Below are 26,179 nucleotides of genomic sequence, written 5' to 3'. Positions count from 1 at the left end.
ATATGTTAACCAAAGTGTGGGGAAAATTGGATTTTAGGCTGAACATGAGCTGTATAATGAAAGGTGCACATTTTGAACAACTGCACGAAAAATTAGCGTAGTTTACCTTCAATTTTATATATTATTTGTTGTAAGTAGTCTACATTAAACTGTTACAATACACCATCAAAACTGGGATATGCTTTCATGGATATCCTGTATCTTAGAATTATAATCCAGTATATTCTCTAGATTTTTTATTCAGTACAAATATTTGCTTCTCATTTAGTGGTACAAGTAACACATAATACTGCCACAGTATCTGCCACACACAATAAATCCACAAACATCTATCAGAAACTGACAAGCAATTTATCTTTTCTGTAAAATGATAAAAATGATGTTAAGTATTGAGTAAAATGGTTTATATAATCATAGAACAAACTACAATTCATAGAGTAAAAAACAGGGTATACTTTAAAAATAATATTCTCACTGATGAACTCTTAGCAACATGTAAAATAAAGATATAGCTTTATAACATGATCTAAATCAATCAAACAGAAATTACACTCAGGCTTAGAGGTACACGGAATCCCTTAAAAATTCATGTATTACACTACGCTGGATGTGTTGAATCAATTTCCCCAGCTTGATAATTGTCCCTATGCACAGGATACCTTGCACCACTGATTTTAGCCCCACAATCTGGACATTTACCTTCATGCATCGCTCCTCCATGGTTTCCAATAACACAGTAATGTCCATTTGGGCATCTGAACCAGTGACCAGGTGTTACACCTACTGTTTTCACAATCTCTCTTCTAATTATTTCATTATCAAGTGGGACTTCTACTTTACATGCTTCATTCAATTTGTCTAAAATTTCTTTCACTTTTTGATCCTGTATTGATGTAAATCTTTCAATAGACTTCACTTCTTGCACAGCTTGTTTGTGTAATGCCTTAATAACCTCAGAAGAGTGGGATGATGTGAAGTTGAAGGTCCTCTCAATACTATAGAGCTGTGCCATTCTCACAAATCTGTTTATTTCTTGATTAAAATCAATAACCTCCTGTTGACTCATGTGTGTATTCCTTTCCCTGATCAAACAAACCAGTAAGTCAAATTGTTTCATAACTTTCTTGAAAGTGTCTTCACATGAAATGAAATGTGTGACGAGGGCCTCCCGTCGGGTAGCACAGGGAATCATTATTCGGAGAAAACAGCATTCCAGGGTTTCCAGAAGTTTTGAGATAAAGTCTATTTTAATGGATATTGAGTCAAGGTCCATCCTCGAAAGAAATATTCTCCTCCTCTTTTGTTGATGTTGAAGGTTTGAGTGTAATAATGTTAACGTCTTCTGTATTTCAGTGCTTTCTCCTGTAAAACCATCAAAACCAGCATTATGTAAAACTGAGAAACAATGTTATTCAATCTGTATATTGAGCAAGCAGTAAAGGAAACAAAAGAAAAATTCAGAGTAGGCATTAAAATTCATGGAGATGAAATAAAAACTTTGAGGTTCACCGATGACATTGTAATTCTGTCAGAGACAGCAAAGGACTTGCAAGAGCAGTTGAACGGAATGGACTGTGTCTTGAAAGGAGGATATAAGATGAACATCAACAAAAGCAAAACGAGGATAATGGAATGTAGTCAAATTAAATTGGGTGATACTGAGGGAATTAGATTAGGAAATGAGACACTTAAAGTAGTAAAGGAGTTTTGCTATTTAGGAGCAAAATAACTGATGATGGTCGAAGTAGGGAGGATATAAAATGTAGACTGGCAATGGCAAGGAAAGCATTTCTGAAGAAGAGAAATTTGTTAACATCGAGTATAGATTTAAGTATCAGGAAGTCGTTTCTGAAAGTATTTGTGTGGAGTGTGGCCATGTATGGAAGTGAAACATGGACGATAAATAGTTTGGACAAGAAGAGAATAGAAGCTTTCGAAATGTGGTGCTACAGAAGAATGCTGAAGATTAGATGGGTAGATCACATAACTAATGAGGAGGTATTGAATAGAATTGGGGAGAAGAGGAGTTTGTGGCACAACTTGACAAAAAGAAGGCACCGGTTGGTAGGACATGTTTTGAGGCACCAAGGGATCACAAATTTGGCACTGGAGGGCAGCGTGGAGTGTAAAAATCGTAGAGGGAGACCAAGAGATGAATACACTAAGCAGATTCAGAAGGATGTAGGTTGCAGTAGGTACTGGGAGATGAAGAAGCTTGCACAGGATAGAGTAGCATGGAGAGCTGCATCAAACCAGTCTCAGGACTGAAGACCACAACAACAACAACGAGAAACAAAATTAAATACATATTATGTACAAATCTGCCAAAATAATTTACTGATATTAAGAACAACATGCAAACAGAACTTGTTAAACTAACAGCAATTATTTTGGACTTGAAACACCAAACACAAAGATCAAGAGGCTTCATCAGTACTGTTTCTGCAATGACCTACATGCAAAACACTTTCTGAAGTTATCTTTTGTCATCACTGTCTGCATAATGAACACACATATTTGACAGCTCTGCCAATTTAACATAAAGCACCTCACAAAAACCAATCTTTAGGCAAATGCTGTGAGGATATTTTAATTTTAGATAGCTGCTCACATGCATTTGACTGAGTTTACCAACACTTCAAATGTATCTTCTTGGTGTGGCTCCAGCTTGCAAGGGGAGTGTAAGGTACAACTCGCTTTCAGAGTTTGTTGAATATGTAGACCTCTGGATATATCAGAATAATTACAATATAAATATTATTTGATATCCACTGGAAATTTTTGTGAAATGAAGTTTTATGAGTGATACAATTAATAAATGATGTGTTATATGCGGTGGATAGCACACTGGAGTGTTTCAATAAACATTTTATTGTCGTAAAACAGCCTTTTTATGGAAGCGGTAATTTCATCTGGTTCATACTCATGTCATGATAGTGAACAGTTGACTGATATAATGTTTTAGAGAAAGGGGGAGGGGGTGAGGAGCCAGAGTAAGTTAAGCTGTGCATGAAAATTGGCTGTCCAAAGATGCAGTAATATTTTGGCCTCCTGATGTCATATTACATGGAGGTGTTTCATATCAGTGTAATTCATTAATGCAGTGCGTGGGAAAGATATGTTATTTCAGCAGCTGATGTATCAGTGACAAACAGCAACAAAATTTCACATCTAAACACACTCATAAGATTCTTAACATTCTTACACAGTTACAAGTTTGAGGCAAATAAGTACTGATCTATCAGAGTCCTTACAAGTGAAGCAACTTCAAAATGAATAATGTCATATGTGATTAAGATTTTATTGATGTCAACTTTTATTTCAACATGTCTAAATTGACCAAAACTGATAGTACAGAATACTCTTCATCAATATCTGGTAAAACTTTTTGAATATTATTAATTAAAATACTTCTCTAGGCATATTTAGTTCTCATTGTGGAAGTAAGTTGTTCGTAGACACAGGAACTCCACACACTCATAATTATGATTACAAGTTTATGAAGTTAATAAGCTTTATGAATTCAATTTAAGGTTAAGTATATCTTCAAATTAATGTATAAAATTAAATAGTGTAATATTGAACAATATTAGTAATACGCAGTACAGCTGAACTATCCAAAGATCATCTGTACAAAAAAAGAACTTAACAGATAAGTATCAAAAATACTCACTACCACAATAATTTTTTTTTTTTTTTTTTTTTTTTTTTAATTTTAAAGACAAAGCAGAAAATATTCTTGCACTGACTTTACAATTAATTATATTCACTGTATGCTTTTTGTTTCTTGACGGAGAAGTCAATATTGAGATGGTTTTGTAAAGCTACGAAAATATCATGACCACACTAAAAGTTATTGTTAATGAAATTAGTAAACACTGCCACTGATTTGGAAAAGCAAAAATTTCTGTGCTTTAATTTAATGGAAAATATTTTCCCTTAGCTTAGTACTTAACTAATTTGCAGGTGAAAGTTCTGTGGATTTGGAGCTGATGGATAGAGATTTGAAATTAATAAATTCTACAAAAGCGCTACTGGAAGAATCTTCACAAATTTATCACAGTAATAATTACAATGAGCAATTAAAATGTCATGGAAATTTAGGTTAAGGAAAAACCTTGTAGAAATATGAGGCTAATTTTGTCACAAATTTTATCATGAGACTGCTAGGGATGTTGTATCTACCTTAGTTCAAATTCTAATTAGATTTAAAGTACTCAAATGAGCAGCGAAGGGAGGCGAAAACTTGGATTTCATAGTGAAGTGGCTGCTCATAAGCCACACATCACGGCGGTAAATGCCAAACAATGCCTCGCTTGGTGTAAAGGGCATAAACGTTGAATGATTCAACAGTGGAAAAACATTGTGTGGAGTGACGAATCATGGTGGACAATGTGGCAATACAATGACAGGGTTGTGGGTATGGCGAAAGTCCGGTGCTCATTAGTGTGGGATCCGTACCAGGTTGAGTTGACAGAGGAGATAGAGAAGATCCAAAGAAGTGCGCCACGTTTTGTCACAGGGCTATTTGGTAAGCGTGATAGTGTTATGGAGATGTTTAGCAAACTCAAGTCGCAGACTCTGCAAGAGAGGCACTCTGCACCGCAGTGTAGCTTGTTGTCCAGGTTTCGAGAGGGTGCTTTTCTGGATGAGGTATCGGATATATTGCTTCCCCCTGCTTATACCTCCCAAGGAGATGACAAATGTAAAATTAGAGAGATTCGAGCATGCACGGAGGCTTCCCGTCTGTCGTTCTTCCCACAAACCACACGCGACTGGAACAGGAAAGGGAGGTAATGACAGTGGCACGTAAAGTGCCCTCTGCCACACATCGTTGGGTGGCTTGCGGAGTATAAATATAGATGTAGATGTAGATGAATGTCATCTACCAGTGTGTGTAGTGCCAACAGTAAAATTAGGAGGTACTGGTGTTACGGTGTGGTCATGTTTTTCATTGAGGGGGTTTGCACCCCTTGTTGTTTAGCGTGGCGCTATCATGGCACAGGCCTACATTGATGTTTCAAGCACCTTCTTGATTCCCACAGTTGAAGAGCAATTCGGGGATGGCGATTGCATCTTTCAACATGATCGAGGACCTGTTCATAATGCAAGGCCTGTGGCGGGATGGTTACATGACAATAACATCCATGTAATGGACAGGCCTGGACAGAGTCCTCACCTTTGGTATGTTTTGGAACACCAACTTTGTGCCAGGCCTCACTGACCGACATTGATACCCCATTCTCCAAGGAACCTTCCCGCACCTGATTGAACATATGCCTGCAAGAGTGGAAGCTGGCATAAAGGATAAGGGTTGGCCAACACCATAATGAGTTCCAGTATTACCGATGGAGGGTGCCACAAATTTATAAATCATTTTCAGCCACATGTCCAGATACTTTTGATCACTTAGTGTACCTATGTCTCACAGCTTTTTCCCCATTGCTCTTGGGAATAAGGGAGGTTTTATGTGGACACCCCATATTATCATTACAGCATGGAAGCGCTGTAACAAATATGTATGGAAAGGTCATGCACAGAATTGTGGTTTGGCAGCTACGAGGCTCTTGGTGCTTGGTTCCTACTTGAGCAACGAACATAGAGTGACAAGTTTTTGGTTTAGTCCAGACCAGCAGCCATTTGTATAGCCATTAAAACATGTGTGTTACTGTAGCTATGTTATACTATATTAAGCAAGGTTGGAACTGATGTCTTTAATTATGTTTGACAGAAAATCACAGAGCAAAATATGGTAAATTGGAGTAAAAATAAGTTATTGCTCCTTTCTTTATTGCAACCAAAAGCTGCACAATAACTGTAACAACAAAACAAAAAAACAAAGATATAATTTTATAATGTCGCGGAATATGGCCGCACACAGAATGAACATAAATATCTGGTGCACACAAACCACAAAAACTGAAAATGAAACCACAAAAACTGAAAATGAAACCACTAAAAAAAACTCAATACGACAAGCTCACTACTGTCAACATTCCCACTCTTGTTTTAGTGAGTTTGTTTTGAGAGCATTAACAGACCTTTTCTGTTTGTCATGAATTTGTCTCTAGTTAAAGGTTTTGTGAATAAGTCTGCCAACTGTTTATCAGAATAAACATAATAAACTTCAATCTCATTATTTTCAACATGTTCATGTATATAATGGTCAATGTGCTTGGTATGTTTGTGATGTTCTGTGTTTTTAAACAGGCGAATAGCACTTTGTTTGTCAACATGGAGTGTTGTTGGTTTGTCTAACTGAAAACCAAGTTCACTGAGAAAACCAAAGAACCAAATAACTTCAGTAGCAGCATCTGAAGCTGCTATGTATTTGGCCTCCATTGTTGATCTGCTCACACATTTCTGCCAACATGAACACCATGTCACAGGCCCACCTGCTAACAAGCTCACATAGCCTGTAGTTGAGCGATGAGTGTCACAGTCACCAGCAAAGATAGCATCTGAGTAGACCACCAGTCCAGAAGAATCAGCTTTGTACCTTTTGGTCCGGACCCTGGTCCCTTGCAGATAATTAATAATTCTTTTAACAGCATGCCAATGACTGAGACCTAGATTATGTAAAATCTTACTCACCATGCTCACAGCGAACGTGATGTGTGACCGTAAGACAGTTGCTACCAACATTAAGCTGCCGACTGCCTGCCAGTAAGGTTTGCTTTCCATCTCTTTTACCTCATGTTGGTGCCATCCCCCGGTAGCTGAGTGGCCAGCGCGACAGAATGTCAATTCTAAGGGCCCGGGTTCGATTCCCGGCTGGGTTGAAGAAGATCTTTGCTTAGCGACTGGGTGTTGTGTTGTCCTAATCATTATCGTTTCATCCCCATTGACATGCAAGTCACCGAAGTGGCGTCAAATCGAAAGGCTTGCACCCAGCAAATGGTCTACCCAACGGGAGGCCCTAGTCACACAACATTTACATTTACCTCATGCTGGTTTGCAAGAGACTGGCCACTGTGCAACATAGTTCTAACATCAAAAGGAGTGGAGTCAGGTTTTGAACCATCCATGTTAAACTTCTGAAGCAAACAACTGATGCATCTTTGCTGCCCTATATAGATTTCTTTTGTAGAAGGGCTTTGTTCAATTTCCAATCCACAGAAGCATTTTCCATTGCCCACAGTAATTTTAAAAGTTGATCCCAGTGCTGTCAAAACATTTCCCAGTATTTTTGGAGACTTACAAATAAGCAAGCCATCATCCACATAAAGTTCCAGAACACCAGTGTCATCTGTTAAAGCATGAAAAATACATTTGTCTGCATTCAGTTGCACAAAGCCAAACATTGTCAGAAACTGTACAAATTTTTGATTCCAACAATGTGGTGATTGTCCGAGTCCATATAGACTCTTCCTCAGTTTGCAAACATTATTTGAGCCTTCTACAACAAAAGCTTCTGGTTGATCCATGTAAACTTATTCTTTCAAATTCCTATTCAGGAATGCAGTCTTAACATAAAACTGCCTAATTTGCATATCTCATGAAGCTGCTATGGCTAATAAAACTCTGATTGAATCATATCGGACCACAGGAGAGAATCTCTCTTGATAATCAATGCCTTCTTGTTGTGAATAATCTTTTGCACGTAATCTAGCTTTAAAGGGGCCAATTTTTCCCTCAGAATTCTGCTTCTCACAATAGACCCACTTACATCCAACTGCCTTGCAGTTGTGTGGTAGTGGTACTAGATCTAAAGTTTTGTTCTTCTTCAAGAATGTCATTTCCTCTTCCATTGCTTGTTTCCACTTTGATGACTCTTTCGATGCCATTGCTGCTTCAAAAGTTTGAGGTTCAAAGACAATGTCAGAAGAAGCTATATCTCGGTCCCAAAAATGAGCAGGTGCTCGCAGATTAGACCAATCTCTCAGATTTATCCTTTGATTTTCTTTTGTTTGTTCACCAGTTTCATCCTCTTCAGATTCTTCTCGAATATCTTTTTGATTTTCTTTCATTTGTTCACAAGCATCATCCTCTTCAGATTCCTCTTGAACATCTTCTGCAGCATGGTCTCCCAGGTAAAATTCAGTATATCTTTGTTCTATGATTAAGCTATGGGTTTGTTCTTCATTGAAAGAGACATTAAAGGAGATTGTAACTTTCTTATACTCAGGATTGTAGAGGCGATAATTGGTACTATACACATCATAGCCAACCATGATCAATATCTTTGATTTACTATCCCATTTTGATCTAAATTTATCAGGAACATGTACGTATGCTGCTGATTCAAACTTCCTTGTCTGTCCCAAAGAAGGTGGTTTTCCAAACACGATCAGCCGTTTAAGATATATGGAGCACAATTTATTGCCTCTGCCTATAATTCATGAGACAAGTCAGTACTTAATAACACAGTGCATGCACACTCAGCAATGGACCTGTTTTCTCATTCAATTCGGCCATTCTGCTGTAGTGTATGGGGACTTTTTTTCTCACGTATTGTGCCATTTTATTTGATATAATCTTCAAATTGCTTATTTATTAATTCGGTCCAATTGTCACTTCTCAGAACTTTGATTTTGTTTCTAGTTTGTCGTCCAATCAGTTTCTGAAATTCCAAAAACATGGGGAAAGTATCATGATTACTTTTAAGAAAATGCACGAACCGGTATGAAGTGCAGTCATCCTTGAAAATTATGCACAAATGTGCACCTTCAAAAGGCAGTTTTCTCACATGTCCACTAAAATCTACATGAATAAATTTGCCAGGAACTATTGTCGTCATTCCAAATTTGAATCAAAAGATTTTCTTTCTTCTTGCCATACTGACATGGACCACAATGAAGATTTTGAACTTTCTTCATACCAAAACCAGGTATTAAATTCAGGTCAGCCGTATTCTTGACACCACTGAAATGAATGTGTCCAAGGCTCTCATGCCAGATCAAGGTGGAATTCAAGGAAGCAGGATTTGCCCATAGTACATCTGGACATTTAAACAACATTTGATAACACTGATTGTCCATCTTAATTCCTGCTGCAGTTAGACCTGAACCACGAACTTACATTCTCTTGTTGTCAAAAATAACTTTCATTCCTCTTTTTTGTGACTGCTCCCACTGAAAACAGTCGCATGGGGTAGCTGCGCGGTCTGCGACGTCTTGTCACGGTTTGCGCGGGTTCCCTTGTCGGAGGTTCGAGTCCTCCCTCGGTCATGGGTGTGTGTGTTGTCCTTAGCGGAAGTTAGTTTAAGTTAGACCTATGACCTCAGCAGTTTAGTCCCATAGGAACTTACCACAAATTTCCAAAAAAATTTCCACTGAAAATAAATTTGTCTTTAGCTTAGTATATACAATGTGTTTTCCAAAGTGTGAGGTTGCCATTTTTCCTCAACTGATGACAATACTTCAGTTGATCCAATGCCTTCTGCTTTTACGATCGTGTTGTCTCCAATATGAACAAATGAGTCATCCAACTGAATTGGCTTAAATGTGCTAAACCATTCTTTGTATGACGTCACATGTTTTGACGCAGCACTGTCAGCTAACCAAATGTTCTCACAACCTGGAGCAAAAATATACACATGTTCTGCACTCAAAGCTTCATGCTCAGATGTATCAGTTTTCGTATCAAGTTTTGCTAAAAGTTCTCTGCACTCAGATTTAAAATGTCCCTTTTTGTGACAGTAATAACATTCAACATCTTTTCTACTGACCGTGTTGGACACACTGTGGTTACCAGTATTTGAACTGAACTTGCGTGTTTTGTCCACATTTACTACTGCAAAGGCTGTCGAGTTTTCATGACACTGTAAAAGTTTTTGTTCTTCTTTCAATAGCCTTAAAGTCAAATTATTGAACGTTTGTTGATCTTCAGCACACAAGCCCCAGGCAGTTGAAAACTTTGCTGGCAGATTTCCCAAAATTTTAGCCACTTTGTCAACTCCTGTAACAGGTTCCCCAATATCAGCTAATGCTTGTACCAAGGACTCAACTTTACCAATGTGTTGTGCGACTGTGTCTGTTGGTGACGTTCTCTAATCAAAAAATTTCTGCTTCAAGGCCATTTTATTAACTGTGGATCGCTGTTCATGAATAGTCTTGCTCACATTTCTACTGAATTTGTGTACACCATAACAGACTGCAATTGGTCAAATTCCATCCCAATAGACAGAATGAGCATCACCTTCGCATTTAAGTCATCCCAAGCGGTTTGACTCTCACCAGCTTCATTTGGACTCAGTATCCCCTCAACGATATCAAGCACTTTTTGAGCATGAAAAAAATTTGCAACTGATATTTCCACAGTTGGAAATTCTTACAGTCAAATTTCTGGATACTGTATGTTTTCAATTTATCCATCTTCGTGAAGGCTGAATGTAAGTCAAACTTATAATACTCAGTTCAAAACAAAAACGAAGGTTTTCCACAGTAGACATCTACATCTACATCTACATGATTACTCTGCAATTCACATTTAAGTACTTGGCAGAAGGTTCATCGAACCACAATCATACTATCTCTCTGCCATTCCACTCCCGAACAGCGCGCGGGAAAAACGAACACCTAAACCTTTCTGTTCGAGCTCTGATTTCTCTTATTTTATTTTGATGATAATTCCTAACTATGTAGGTTGGGCTCAACAAAATATTTTCGCATTAGGAAGAGAAAGTTGGTGACAAAGTTTGTAAATAGATCTCACAGCGCCGAAAAACGTCTTTGCTTTAATGACTTCCATCCCAACTCGCGTATCATATCTGCCACACTCTCTCCCCTATTACGTGATGATACAAAACGAGCTGCCCTTTTTTGCACCTTTTCGATGTCCTCCATCAATCCCACTGGTAAGGATCTCACACCGCGCAGCAATATTCTAACAGAGGACGAACGAGTGTAGTGTAAGCTGTCTCTTTAGTGGACTTAGTGCATCTTCTAAGTGTCCTGCCAATGAAATGCAACCTTTGGCTCGCCTTCCCCACAATATTATCTATGTGGTCTTTCCAAATGAAGTTGTTCGTAATTTTAACACCCAGGTACTTAGTTGAATTGACAGCCTTGAGAATTGTACTATTTACTGAGTAATCAAATTCCAACAGATTTCTTTTGGAACTCATGTGGATCACCTCACACTTTTCGTTATTTAGCGTCAACTGCCACCTGCCACACCATACAGCAATCTTTTCTAAATCACTTTGCAGCTGATACTGGTCTTCGGATGACCTTACTAGACGGTAAATTACAGCATCATCAGCGAACAACCTAAGAGAACTGCTCAGATTGTCACCCAGGTCAGGACGCTTCCCTGGGGAACACCTGATATCACTTCAGTTTTACTCGATGATTTGCCGTCTATTACTACGAACTGCGATCTTCCTGACAGGAAATCACGAATCCAGTCACACAACTGAGACAATACCCCATAGGCCCGCAGCTTGATTAGAAGTCGCTTGTGAGGAACAGTGTCAAAAGCTTTCCGGAAATCTAGAAATACGGAATCAACTTGAGATCCCCTGTCGATAGTGGCCATTACTTCGTGCGAATAAAGAGCTAGCTGCGTTGCACAAGAACGATGTTTTCTGAAACAGTGCTGATTACGTATCAATAGATTGTTTCCTACGAGGTGATTCATAATGTTTGAATACAGTATATGCTTCAAAACCCTACTGCAAACCGACGCCAATGATATAGGTCTGTAGTTCGATGGATTACACCTACTACCCTTCTTAAACACTGGTGCGACCCGTGCAATTTTCCAATCTGTAGGTACAGATCTATCAGTGAGCGAGCGGTTGTATATGATTGCTAAGTAGGGAGCTGTTGTATCAGCATAATCTGAAAGGAACCTAATCGGTATACAATTTGGACCTGAAGACTTGCCTGTATCAAACGATTTGAGTTACTTAGCAACCCCTAAGGTATCTACTTCTAAGAAACTCATGCTAGCAGCTGTTTGTGTTTCAAATTCTGGAATATTCCATTCGTCTTCCCTGGTGAAGGAATTTCGGAAAAGTGCATTCAATAACTCCGCTTTAGCAGCACAGTCGTTGGTAACAGTACCATCGGCACTGCGCAGCAAAGGTATTGACTGCGTCTTGCCGCTTGTGCACTTTACATACGACCAGAATTTCTTCAGATTTTCTACCAAATTTTCAGACAATGTTTCGTTGTGGAACCTATTAAAGGCATCTCGCATTGAAGTCAGTGCCAAATTTCGCGCGTCTGTAAATTTTAGCCAATCTTCCGGATTTCGCGTTCTTCTGAACTTCACATGCTTTTTCGTTGCCTCTGCAACAGCGTTCGGACCTGTTTTGTGTACCATGGGGGATCAGCTCCATCTATTACCAATTTATGACGTATGAATCTCTCAATTGCTGTTGCTACTATATCTTTGAATTTGAGCCACCTCTCGTCTACATTTGCATAGTCAGTTCGGAAGGAATGGAGATTGTCTCTTAGGAAGGCTTCTAGTGACACTTTATCCGCTTTTTTAAATAAAATTATTTTGCGTTTGTTTCTGGTGGATTTGGAAGAAACGGTATTGAGCCTAGCTACAACAACCTTGTGACCACTAATCCCTGTATCAGTCGTGATGCTCCCTATTAGTTCTGGATTGTTTGTGGCTGAGAGGTCAAGTGTGTTTTTGCAACCATTTACAATTCGCATGGGTTCGTGGACTAACTGCTCAAAATAATTTTCAGAGAAAGCATTTAGGACAATCTCGGAAGATGTTTTCTGCCTACCACCGGTTTTGAACAAGTATTTTTGCCAACATATTGAGGGAAGAATGATGTCCCCACCAACTATAACCATATAAGTGGGGTATTTATTTGTTACGAGACTCAAATTTTCTCTGAACTGTTCAGCAACTATATCATTGAAGTCTGGGGGTCGGTAGAAGGAGCCAATTATTAACTTAGTTCGGCTGTTAAGTATAACCTCCACCCATACCAATTCGCACGGAGTATCTACTTCGACTTCACTACAAGATAAACCACTATTGACAGACACAAACGCTCCACCACCAATTCTGCCTAATCTATCATTCCTGAACACCGCCTGAGACTTTGTAAAAATTTCTGCAGAACTTATTTCAGGCTTTAGCCAGCTTTCTGTACCTATAACGATTCCAGCTTCTGTGCTTTCTATTAGCGCTTGAAGTTCAGGGACTTTCCCAGCACAACTACAACAATTTGCAACTACAATTCCGACTGTTCCTTGATCCAAGCACGACCTGTATTTGCCACGCACCCTTTGAGATTGCAGCCCACCCCGTACTTTCCCGAGGCCTTCTAACCTAAAAAACCGCCCGGTCCATGCCACACAGCCTCCGCTACCCATGTAGCCGCCAGCTGAGTGTAGTGAACTCCTGACCTATTCAGCGGAACCCAAACCCCCACCACCCTATGGTGCAAGTCAAGGAATCTGCAACCAACACGGTCGCAAAACTGTCTGAGCCTCTGATTCAGACCTCCACCCGGCTCTGCACCAAAGGTCTGCAGTCGGTTCTGTCAACGATGCTGCAGATGGTGAGCTCTGCCTTCATCTCGTAAGCAAGACCGGCAGCCTTCACCAAATCAGATAGCCGCTGGAATCCAGAGAGAATTTCCTCAGATCCAAAGTGACACACGTCATTAGTGCCGACATGTGCCACCACCCGCAGCTGGCTGCACCCTGTGCTCTTCATGGTATCCGGAAGGACCCTTTCCACATCAGGAATGACTCCACCCGGAATGCACACGGAGTGCACACTGGATTTCTTCCCCTCCTTAGCCGCCATATCCCTAAGGGGCCCCATTACGCACCTAACATTGGAGCTCCCCACTACCAATAAGCCCACCCTCTGCGATTGCCCACACCTTGAAGGCTGAGAATCATCCTCTGAAACAGGGCAGGCAGCTGCATCTGGCTCAGCCAGAGACAGTACCTGAAACCTGTTTGTCAGACGCACCAGGGAGGCTTTCTGATCAGCCTCCGGGGACGTCTTTCGCTGCCTGCCACGCCTTGGAACGACCTCCCAATCAACCAAAGGCGAGGACTCAGCCCCACTGCGGGCAGCAACTGGGGCAACCACAGCGGCAGACCGATTTGGGGACAGACAGGACAAGGTTGACATCCCCGTGATACCCAAGTCCAGCTCCCCACAGTGGTGTCCATTGGCAACAGCCTCAAGCTGCGCGACCGAAGTCAGCGCCGCCTGCAGCTGTGAGCGAAGGGATGCCAACTCAGCTCTCATCTGAACACAGCAATCACAGTCCCTGTCCATTCTAATCGATGTTGAACAACAGTTACTGAAACACGAGTCCGTGTCTAGATAATGCAAGGGAAACACGCAAAGAATGTATGAACTAACCTGTACAAATGCCTAACGACTGCGCTACAATCTGCCTGAATTTACGATTACAGTAACTAAAACTCGAAATTACACCTCCTATACGAAACTCACACGCAATTTAAGTAAGAATCTACAAAGTAAACACAGAAAAGAAGCTATATACGTATCTTTCTGCACTGTCGATGTGCACCAACTGGGAGCTCAGGCCACACTGGTCTCCGAGAGCCTACTAGACAGACAAGTGCCACTGACGAACCAAAACAAAACGAGCGAAATATGATAAGTTACAGGACTTAAGCGTCACAGTTCACACAAATAAAACTCCAATCAAAAGCAATGAATTCACAGAACAGAAACAGATACTGTATGTATGTGTTTGAAATACGGTAAACTGAGAGTAAAAATAACTTATTGCTCCTTTCTTTATTGCAGCCATAAGTTACTCCGTAACCATGACAACAAAACAAAAATATAATTGTATAATGTCATGGAACATGGCCGCATACAGAATGAACATAAATATCTGGTGCACTCACACCACGAAAACTGAAAATGAAGCCACTAAAAAAAACTCAATACAACAAGCTCACTGCTGTCAACGCATGAACTGGAGCTGATGTCGAGACAAATTGTGTGAAATGGTTAATTTATTTCACCAAAGTTTTTAATTGGGCTGAACTAATTGATGCTCAGTTAATGGCACCTTTTATATGTGCATTCTTTGGATTTCACGTGCAAAAAGAGTCACCCTCGTTGCATTTTATGTCCGAAAACAGTTCCCCCTTAAATAATTCCAGACTGGAGCAAGACTGATGGTTCAAGTACTATTCACTGGTATATCGGATCTCGATCCGTGTTTAGTTTTAACAGTTTGAAAAAAGTCTTATTTATTTGGATTTTACATGCAATAAACACGATTTCTGGGAGGTTTTTGAAGTGCACCACTTCTATGCTTTAAGCTTGTACAAATCAGTCCAAACTTTGCACAAAGGTAGATAAATGAATGAAGTCAAAATGAATTTTTTTCTCCAATAACCTTTATCCATTTTGAGATATGGTGATTTAAAGATGAGCTAAATGTAGCTTGTAAAATTCATCCTTAACTGAATGCGCGGAAACAGTTTAAAGTGATTCAAAAAAATAAAAATGCTTTCTTAGATAAAACTGAAAATTTGCTTAAAAAAATATAGTTTCATTTGGCTTTTCCTTGCACAAAGTATGTTTCTTGTGAGCTTTTTTATGTGTGTGACTTCTATGTCTCAAACTTGTGCGAACTGGTTCAAATTTTGTACAAAGGTGGACATATACATGTAATTAATGGTCATCCAGTTGTTTTGTGAAAGCTTTATCCAATGCCATGGTACAAACAACATTGTTCAAAAGACAATAAAATTACCTATATCAGATCAGTCGTCCCCCGAGTCAACAAAAGTGTTCTTCTCTTGAGAAGTTACGGATATGTAATGGCAGAGTGGAAGTTGTGAACCAAATTGAGAAATGGTCCAATTATAGCACAAAAAGGTGAGTATGTATTGGGCACAGTTAGGGATGTAAAAGAAGGGAAATAGCTTTTCGACTTATCTTGCAGCTTCAAAGGCATTTAAACCAAAACGTCTTGATATATTCACACCTTTTTACAAGTTAGCCCTATTTCCCCAGTGCAGCGAGCTCTCTTAGCTGCAATGTGTTTGCACACCTACATCTTGCAATTTAGAGGCTGATCCTGTGCCCAAAATTCAGAAAATTCACCAGCCACAATAAAAAAATATATAATATCATTAGGCTGAAGAGCAACCGTGTAATAGCTAAAAATGGTTTTCTGGAGGTAATTTGGTCTTGTGGTGGTGGTGGAATGAAATGACATGTGTCATGTTGCTTTACTAATGAAAGTGTTCAAGACAGGTAATGTTGAAAAGATGTTTTTCCTACAGCAGAAAGTGGCTTTAGCATTCAAGGAGACAATCGAACTCACCCCAAAAAATCAAAATTTCGTTTTGCAATTTCAAATGTGATAGAACCGTCTTGGTAACATGTTTACAACATGCCACACCCATTTATGTCATATGTTTCAAGCCATGTTGCTTTATGTACATTCCATGAGATGCACATTTGGTTTATGTTTTAATGCTTTTGAACCTTTTCCTTAAACGACTGTTGAACATTTGTTTCTTGTTATGAAATAGAACTATGTTACTTTGGTTTACAATTCACATTCATTTGGCATAATTGCAAAACACTTCAAAATGTTAACCAGTACCAGCCTACACTAGCCATCATCAGGGTAGTAAAATAAATGCAGCAAATGGTGATCACAACAACAAGTCATGCTTTGTCATACTACAAATATGAAATGTCATCGTAATGACCATTTGCTGCTTTAATTTTACAAAACACTTCAAAATGTTAACCATTATCAGCCTACACTAGCCATCCTCAGGGTAGTAAAATAAATGCAGCAAATGGTGATCACAAGTCATGCTTTGTCATACTACAAATATGAAATGTCATCACAATGACCATTTGCTGCTTTAATTTTACAGTTCTAAAATGGTCAGTATAAGATGGCACCAATAGTGTTAAAAATTTAGTGTGCAATGACCCAATGCCTGCCATTCTCTCTCTTGTTCTTTTCACAAGTGAATTGCTGCCATCATTTTCATTGGTTCCATGCACAGATCATCAAGAGTGAAGGAGTACTCTTAAAAAGTAATTTATTCAGAGGATGTAAACACTAATAGTACTGATGAAGAAGAATTAAAGACTTGTACAGGGAAATTATGAAAAAGAGCGATCCATTGGTGCAACAAGGAAGAAGCTCAAAGTAAAACTTGATTCTGTCTACGCCTGTAACAAAACTATTGAGAAATAAGAAAAGTCTGGCAATAGTATAATCAATCTGAAGATTTGAGTGAATTCATCAGTTGAAATAGGTGATGCAAGGACTGTGGGTGTTTGTTTATTTTAATGAAAATTGAAATATTCACATAGGAATTTTGGCTTAATTAGTTATATTGTGTTCAACATTTAAATAACCTTCCACTGCCATGAGTATGACATCTAAATTAGCTAATTCAAGTTTTATGAGAATAAAAAATTTATCTTATATAGAATCTGGCCAATAGGTAAAAGTTCTGAAGGCATGAAAAATTCTTTGTTCAGTATCAGATGTTCCTAAACTACCATAAGTCCTCCCCCCCCCCCCCCCCCCCCCAATTTCTAATTAAGTCATTGGGTCACTAGAGTGTGACATATCCATCACAGCAGCTCAGGAAGCAATAAGTGGAAACAGTAACAAAAATTTCACACAGATAATGGCACATTTTGAAACCTCATGACAGAAACTTGGGCACACACCTCAAAGTGGTATTGTTTGTATGAAATCATATGCCGGAGCAAAAGTTTTGGATGCAGAAGTGATGAGTATTTTACACTTTGTATGTAAAAAATATCCAGGATCAATGCACCTGCAAAAACAACTTTTTTGTACAAAGTGCAGTAACAGAGATGGCTGTTGTGATTATACAGGTTTTTCTGCTGATGAGTCGGATTTCAGCAATGGTGGTAAGTACCAGTAGTTGTCTGGTAATTCCTAATATTAGATAGTAATTTTTCTTTAAGTAACATACAGACTTTATATAACAACTAAATGGCAAAATGAATGTGATCTTCACCTGCATATGAGGTGCTGGTATCTCCAGACTCAGTATTCAATGAGATGATAGCCACGAGAAAGAAAAAGATGCTGGAGGCTACACTGAGTTGATGCCATAACAGCTAGTGATGTACCTAGCAGATGCGAGTCAATGATTGCCAACAGCTCTCACAGTTACTTAGCAAGCAGTAGACAATAACCACTGTGGTTAATCAGATCAATTGGTGGAACATTTGTCAAACTTTCAGAAAGTGTAAAAGCGACTTTTGTAACCCTATTCAAGTGCTTATTGTGGGGAAGACTAAATTAATAAAGCTTTTATTGAAAGGACTAATTGTTAAGTTATCAACTGTTAACTTTTTGTGGGTTGTAAATTTGATCTTGTATTTAGTGAATATCATGGAAACTCTGGTACCAATGTCAGAGTATTCCCACATGATGAAGGATATTTAGGAGAGGTTCATTGTTAGTAGTGAGAACATAAAAAAGGAGAAGCAAGAAATGAATAACCATATAAACTCAAGTAATGATAAAATAGATATAGGTCTACAAGAAATGAATAATTGTTTAGCTGCAAGTAATGATACAATAGGCAGAGGTGTAAAACAAATTAAAGATAGATTAACTACTAATAATAATGAAATAAGTACTGAAATGGAGGTAGTTAGAAAGGATATAAGGACAGAACTTATCCAGACAATAACTAGGGTTCAAGAGGAGATAATTCATGTCAGTTAAAAGTTAAAGACTCATATTAAAGAGTCAAGGTTAGAAAAAGAGGCACAAACTGATTCATTTAAGGGAGAGGTTTTACAAAGAATACACAGAAACACAGATAGGTTGGAATCACACACTCAAGAACTGAAACTAGATAAAGGGCAAATGAGTCACAGATCAATTAAACAAGGGGTGAATAGTTTAAACATCTAGAATAAATATGGAGGAATGGCTTAAACAAAATGTTGATGATAGGTTAGGAGAGACAATGGAAGAAATAACAGGGGCGTTTGACAACTATAAATCTAATAACGATAAAATACAGAAGGGTAACCTTAAGGAAGTAGGGAGCACTATAGCACTATAGAATAACCGTGGGGCAACGTAGAAAAGATTAAAATTCCGTGACAAAGAGACAAGATAGATTTAGAGAGCCCCAAAGTGCATTTAAAGAAAGGGAACAGTTCATCAGAGCCAAGAGGTGGTGATGGGGGATGCAAATTCTGCAAGGAGGTAGGTAAACAGAGTTCTAAAATGCTTCCTCATCAGCCAGTGGAGCACCGTTAGGTAAGTAGTCCTTAATGTAAGCTGGAGTGGATCTAATGCAAAATTGTAAGATTGAAAAAATGGGAAGCAATGAAAGACAATCTGCAAGTTTATTATAAAAGTTAGTAGATGATGATGATGATGTTCAATTTGTGGGGCACTCAATTGTGCGGTCATCAGCACCTGTAAAGTCTCAATTTTTATGCAGTCCAATTTTTACACAGTCCAATCTAGCCACTGACACGAATGATGATGAATTAAAGTTAGTAGAAGAATGTCATTTTGATAATACGAGGGTTGAATGAAAAGTAATGCCTCCATCTTCGTTAATTGGGTTTGGATGGGGATATTTTAATAAACAGATGGATGTCAGACGGTGCTAAATCTGGACTGTATGGAGGATGCTGTATGATGGTGAGCTTCAGTCTCTGAAGTTCTCCTGTGGTGGCACATGAAGTGTGTGGTTTGGCACTGTCGTGCTGCAGGAAAACATTTCCCTTTTCCTTTTGGACCCTTGTTAGCCGTCGTTTCAGGGTTTGCAGCATTGTGATGTAATGCTCTGAATTTATTGTAGTTCCACGATCAAGGAAATCAACACGGATAACACCATCTGCGTCCCAGAACACTGTGGCCATGATTTTTCCAGCTGAGGGCTGCGTTTTGAATTTCTTTTTCCAGGGTGAGTCTTTGTGTCGATATTCCACAAATTGACATTTCTTCTCCTGGTCATAATGGTGTACCCACATTTCGTCTGGCACAATTGAATGGAGGAAGGCATCACCTTCATTTTCATAACGCGAGAGGAGTTTCTGGCCAATTTCAAGTCTGTGTGCATTTATTTCAGGAGTCAGCATCTGGGGTACCCATCATGCACAGATCTTCCGATAGCCAAGCAAAGCAATAATGTGACCCACACATTCTTGTAAAATGCTGATTGTACTTGAAATTTCTCTCTGAGTGATACGACAATCATCCTGAATCAATCTGTCAACATTTTGCTTGTGAAACTCATTGGTTGCTGTCACAGGACATCCAACTCTTTATGTATCACGCAGGTCAGATGTTCCTGCCTCATCATCTTCAAACTTACTCGCCCAACGACACACGGTACTCAAATCAAAACAATCAGCATAAACTGCTTTTATTGTCTGATGAATCTCCTTTGGGGTGACACCTTCTGCTGTCAAAAATTCAACGGCTACACGTCGCTCAAATCGCATTGACCAACCATCTGTGCAGAGTTCCATACTTTACACTGTAACAACACAACTGTTCAATGCTAAGGCTTCCTGCCAACTGGAGCTGTAGAGAAGAGGCTACGGAACAAGCCAGTACTACCACATACCAATGCTGCCAACGGTTGAAGAGTTTTCAGTCAACCATCGCAGTAATGGCATTACATAGAGGTTGCAAAGATTCTATTGTTTTCTTGAGAACGTTTGAGCCAATTTTCTATTGCTGGTGGGATAAAAGGTTAATTCAATTCACTATATGATATTTAACAGGAGATGCCCCAGAATCAGCAATCAATCCCTTTCTGAGATTGATGTCTGAAATACTCCACTGTAATACTGACAAGGGGGAGACTGAATCAATAATTAAATCACTTAAGACTTAGGACTCTCACAGATATGATGGAGTGCCTAGCAGAATATTAAGGTACTGTGCTGTACATGTTAAAACTGTATTTAGCCATATTTTTAATTTTTCCTATAAGAATGGTCAGTTTTCTGAACGATTAAAGTACTCAGTAGTAAAGCCGCTTTATATAAAGGGAGAAAGGGATAATGTAGACAATTTTAGACCTATTTCTATTCCATCAGTGTTTGCTCAAGTTATAGAAAAGGCTGTGTATGTAAGGACAAATGATCATTTTATAAAACATAATTTGCTATCAAATATACAGTTTGGCTTTAGATGTCGCTTAACAACTGAAAATGCTATATTATATTTTCTCTGTTAGGTACTGGATGGATTAAATAAAAGGTTTTGAATGCAAGTGATATTTTTTGATTTAAGGTGTTTGATTGTGTTGATCAAGAAATATTGCTCTAGAAGTTTGACCATTATGGAACACGGGGAGCACCTCACAACTGGGTCACCTCTTACTTTAACAACACACAGCAAAAGGTCATTATTCACAGTGTTGAGAATGGCTGTGATATGGGGTCTCAGTGGGGTACAGTCAATTGGGACGGGGTGGGGGGTGTCCCAGGGATTCAGTGTTGGGGCCACTCCTGTTCCTTATTTATATAAATGATAAGCCCTCCAGTATTACGGGTAATTCTAAAACATTTATGTTTGCTGATGACACTAGCTTGGTAGTAAAGGATGTTGTGTGTGACATTGGCTCAGTCTGTAGAAAATAAACTAATGCTAAATTACAGTAAGACTCAGTTTTTACAGTTTCTAAGACACAATTCAACAAAACCCGAAGTTTTAATTTCACAGAATGGGCATGTGATTAGTGAAACTGAACAGTTCAAATTTTTAGGTATTCAGATACATAGTAAACTGTTGTGGAAAGCCCACATTCAGGATCTTGTTCAAAGACTTAATGCTGCCATTTTTACTATTTGGACAGTTTCTGACGTAAGTGATCTTTCAATATGAAAATTAGTGTCGTATGTTATTTTACAGTGTGTTTCAAAATGAACATACCAGTTCTAAGGCATTGCATATTTATTACGTTCAACTTACAATTGTAAATAATACACCAAATGAAAGAGCAACTCAAACAGCTATGTATGTATACCTGTGCACAATGGGAAGAGTATGGAATGATAAAGAGTGACTGAAAAACGTGTGGAATGAGTGCAAGTCTTTCACGCTTAGCCCCAAGAAATATCGCTGCAGAAAGTTTATGGGCCTTTCTTTTTCAGTGAATCAACTGTAACTGATGTTTCTTACCTTGATGTGCTACAGCTATGGCCCATGCCTCAAAGGGAAGAACCTGAACAACACATCTTTATTTGGGAGCATAACTCAGTACGCGACTGGTTAAATCACATTGTATCTGACCGGTGGATTGGGCGCAAGGGGCCGGTTGACACAGCATTTTATGCGTGACCTCCACGTTCATACACAATCTGACGCGATCATGTGTATGTGCCTCCGATACCAGCTAATCTATCTGACACACTGATCAAGGTTTCAGAACAACTCGCCTATCGACTCCTTGTGTGATCGGTGTTCACACTGAATAATTGTAAGAAAAACTGTTTGTGTTTCTCTTTCATTTGGTGTATTATTTATAATTGTAAGGTGAATGTAATATGTGCTACAAAGCCTTAAAACCCATATATTCATTTTGAAACACCCTGTATTTTGGGGTAACTCTTCCCATTCTAAAAGGGTGTTTTTGGCTCAGTAATGGGCAGTTCGGGCAATGAGTGGTGTAAGTTCGCAAACCTCTTGTCGATGCCTGTTCGTTAGTCGGGGTATTTGACATTGGCCTCTGAATATATATATTCTACACTGTCATTTCTTGTTAACAATATCAGCTTATTCCCAAGAACTAGAAGCTTTCACTCAGTTAATACTCAGCACAAATGTAATCTGCATTTCGATCGCACTTCCTTAACTCTTGTGCAGAAAGGTGTGCAATATACAGCTGCACCCATTTTCAATATGCTACCACAAGAATTCAAGAATCTTAGCAGTAATCCACACTTTCAAATCGAAACTAAAGAGTTTCCTCAGGGGTCACTACTTGTATTCCATCAAGGAGTGCCTTGAAAAATTAAGCTGATTCTTGTTGTATTGTTGATTGTGTTTACTTAAGCTTATGGATTGACTTTTTTCAGGTTCATAAACATTTTGTTTTTATCTGTTATTACTTTTATGTTGTAATTTCATGTACTGACATGTTCCATGACCTTTGAAATTTGCTCCTCAATTTGGTCCTATGGTGCTAACTTAAGAAAGAACAAACAACCATATAAATTACACGAAAGGTGACAGGTCAGCGAAAACTGTTAACCACAACGGATAAAATGACAAAGCAGGGTATAGGGGTATATATAGTCACTGAAAAAATTAAGGAGCAACAAAGTTTGTCTCACTGTGTATACAGAAGTACATACAACTATATTTACTAGCAAGCACAGGTCCCCAGCGGTGTGATCAACTTTTTGAAACTATCTACACAGTGATGTAAGGTTAAGATCCCAGGTATCGCACACTGCAGCCATTCACTCTGGTGGGCCCTTGTTTGCGCGTAAATGATTGGGGGGTGGGGGGGCTGAACTTTGTTGATAGTAAATAGGGTTAAATGATCTTAAATTAAATTTTCCCTGAGATATTTAAGTCTCTAATTTATCTACGATAACGCTGGAAGCTGAAGAAATGAGTTAAATTTTGTGCTGCAGCTGGGACTCGAACCCAGGTCTTCTCGCTTACTAGGCTGATATGCTGACCATTACACCACCGCAGTATTATGGTCAACATTGCTGCACGAACTACCCAAGTTAAATACTCTCCCCAACACAAACTCTAATTCACATCTCCCCTTATATTGTCACTATTGCTAGGGCCTTCCGACACTGGAATAGCACCCCAGCATTGGACGTAATGTGGAAATGCTGTACTATATGTGATCGTATAGACCTTAAATTAAATTTTTCCAGAGATATTTAAGTCTCTAATTTGGGTATTTGAGTTGGGTAGTTCGTGCATCTATGTTGACCATAATGCTGTGGTGATGTAATGGTCAGCATATCTGCCTAGTAAGCAAGAACACCCAGGTTCAAGTCCCTGCCACAGCACAAATTTTAATTCACTTCTTCAGCTTCCAATGTTATCGTAGGGTTAAATGAGTTGCTTTATATAGTCTGGTTGCATAGTATAATGGATATGATAACAACTTCACATGCTAGAGGATGTGGGTTTGAGACTATTTCTGAGATATGTTCTGTTGAGAAGTGACAGACGATGTAGCAACTGCTGAAATTCTGCAACAGACAAGGAGCATGCTGACAGATGAAGACAGGGCGTTGCCGACAGAAAATGTCGATGAGGTCGACATCGAAGAAACGATTAAGACCAGTGCCAGAGGAAGAGCACCATGCGCCGACGGCATCCCGCTAGAGTTCTACCTCGCATATTGCGACGTACTAGGAGTGCAATTCACGGAGATGGTGAACGAGATACTCGATGGGGTGGAACTTCCACCTGGGCTGACCAAAGGGACCATAACCCTCATCCCTCGGAAGAAAGCGGCCACAGCATTGAAGAGTTTCGTCTGATTATGCTCCTCAATGCTGACTATAAAATAATAGCGAAATGCATTGCAAACAACCTGAAATCGGCGATGAGGAAAGGCATCAGTCTGTGGCAAACATGTGCAATACCAGGGAAAAATATATTTGATGCCACATGCACCTACAGGGACATAATAGCACAGGCAGCCACCACCAGTAGCGCAGGTGCCATAATTTCGATGGATTTCAACAAGGCTTTCGACAGCATCAATCACAAAAACCTTGTAGACACACTAAACAGAATCGGGTTTGGGCAAAAGTTCATCACAATCATCCAGAAGATACTAAGTGCTGCGAGATCGACAGTAATAATCAATAGTTGGAAAACAAAACAGATAAAACTGGACAAATCTGTGAGGCAAGGCTGACCATTGTCAATGGCTTTATTCGCTATAGCACTGGACCCGCTGATGTGGAAACTCACAAATGACATCAGAGGATTCTCCATAGGAGACAAAGCAATAGCATGTATAGCCTACGCAGATGACCTAGGCATCTTAATTGAATATCAGGAAGATATGGGGAGAGTAGAAACCATCGTGAACACTTTCCAAAAAGCATCAGGAGCCCAAACCAACCCCAGAAAAACAGTACTACTGCCGATAGGTAATCAACGACTCAAACCAGACAGGCAGTGGTACAAAATAGCAGAAAGCCATAAAGTTCTTGGAATATTTAAACAGTCTTGTCCACTTAGAAAGGCCGCATACAACTGGAGAGACGTGCTACACACCATAAGAGGTCTCTCCAGACAGCACACGAACCGGAAACTAACAATCCCCCAGAAAATAGACCTGATAAACATGATGATCCTGTTGAAAGCATGGTACCTTGCACAAACCTTAAGCATCCCGACCGAAATTGCGCGGGCACGTACGAGTGCAGTGTACTACCTGTTGTGAGTTCGAAATATATTCAAAGTGGCACAAGCAACATGCTCGTTGCCAAAGAAAGAAGAGTGACTAGGTCTGGTGGATGTAAAGACCAAATGTGCAGCCTTTCTACCAAAACTAACGCTCGCCATCCAGGACAATAACCCTGACAGCGTCGTAGCCAAGATAATTGCAGGATACAAGCCCGCATCAGAAGAAGCGCCAGTCGACACGAGGCACATTCCCTTCAGAATGCCACACATCAGGCTACGCTACGCCAACGAAAGTTACATCCTGGACACCGTGGCGAACCCCAGCCACAGAACAGCCAAGGGAATATACTGGGTCCTCATGGGGAAGCCGGCAAAAAACAAAATTGAACACAAACTCCCGCAATACAATTGGAAACAAATATGGGGAAATGTCTCGGAAAATGTGTTGCGTAAACATGCAAAGGAGACATGGTACAAAATAGTCAACAGAATGGTACCAACCAACCAAAGACTGGCGGAGATAAAACTCGTCGCAAGTGACAAGTGTGATGTATGTGCCACGACCGACACACTTGAGCACCGATTCACCAGCGGGAATGCCACCAACATATGGAAGTGTGCCAGCAGATGGTGGCCCACATCAACAGATCGGCACTGGGAAACATCACAGTGGAAGCAATCACCGCCCCAGACTGCAACCCATTTCCACGACCCAAGCGACTGGTGACTCTCTGGATCCTCGTCATGACGGCACACGCCATCGTAGCGAGGAGGCAGACCGATCAGGTGGCCTTCCTGATGGACCTCTGGGAGGCGAACAAGACGGCCCAGCAACACAGGCTCTATCGCGAG

The 26,179-nt window shown here is 39.6% G+C and overlaps 1 protein-coding gene and 1 non-coding gene across 3 annotated transcripts in view; both read right to left on the bottom strand.

The window, feature by feature from the left end:
• Window positions 1-221: 221 nt before the first annotated feature.
• The window catches only part of LOC126457064 (NFX1-type zinc finger-containing protein 1-like), a 443,455-nt gene continuing 417,497 nt past the window's right edge, over window positions 222-26,179 (bottom strand). For both annotated transcript variants that reach the window (XM_050093063.1, XM_050093062.1), the window contains exon 16: window positions 222-1,362. In XM_050093063.1, the coding sequence (XP_049949020.1) occupies window positions 599-1,362 (764 nt within the window). In that variant the 3' untranslated portion in view covers window positions 222-598. The remainder of the gene's footprint in view (window positions 1,363-26,179) is intronic.
• On the bottom strand, window positions 23,564-23,636 carry Trnat-agu (transfer RNA threonine (anticodon AGU)). The gene has a single exon. It is a non-coding gene; the product is annotated as a tRNA-Thr (tRNA).

This window comes from Schistocerca serialis, chromosome 2 (genome assembly GCF_023864345.2).
Source record: "Schistocerca serialis cubense isolate TAMUIC-IGC-003099 chromosome 2, iqSchSeri2.2, whole genome shotgun sequence".
Classification (NCBI taxonomy): domain Eukaryota; kingdom Metazoa; phylum Arthropoda; class Insecta; order Orthoptera; family Acrididae; genus Schistocerca; species Schistocerca serialis.
Note: the sequence above shows the minus strand (reverse complement) of the source record. Positions and strands in the feature narration are given on the sequence as shown.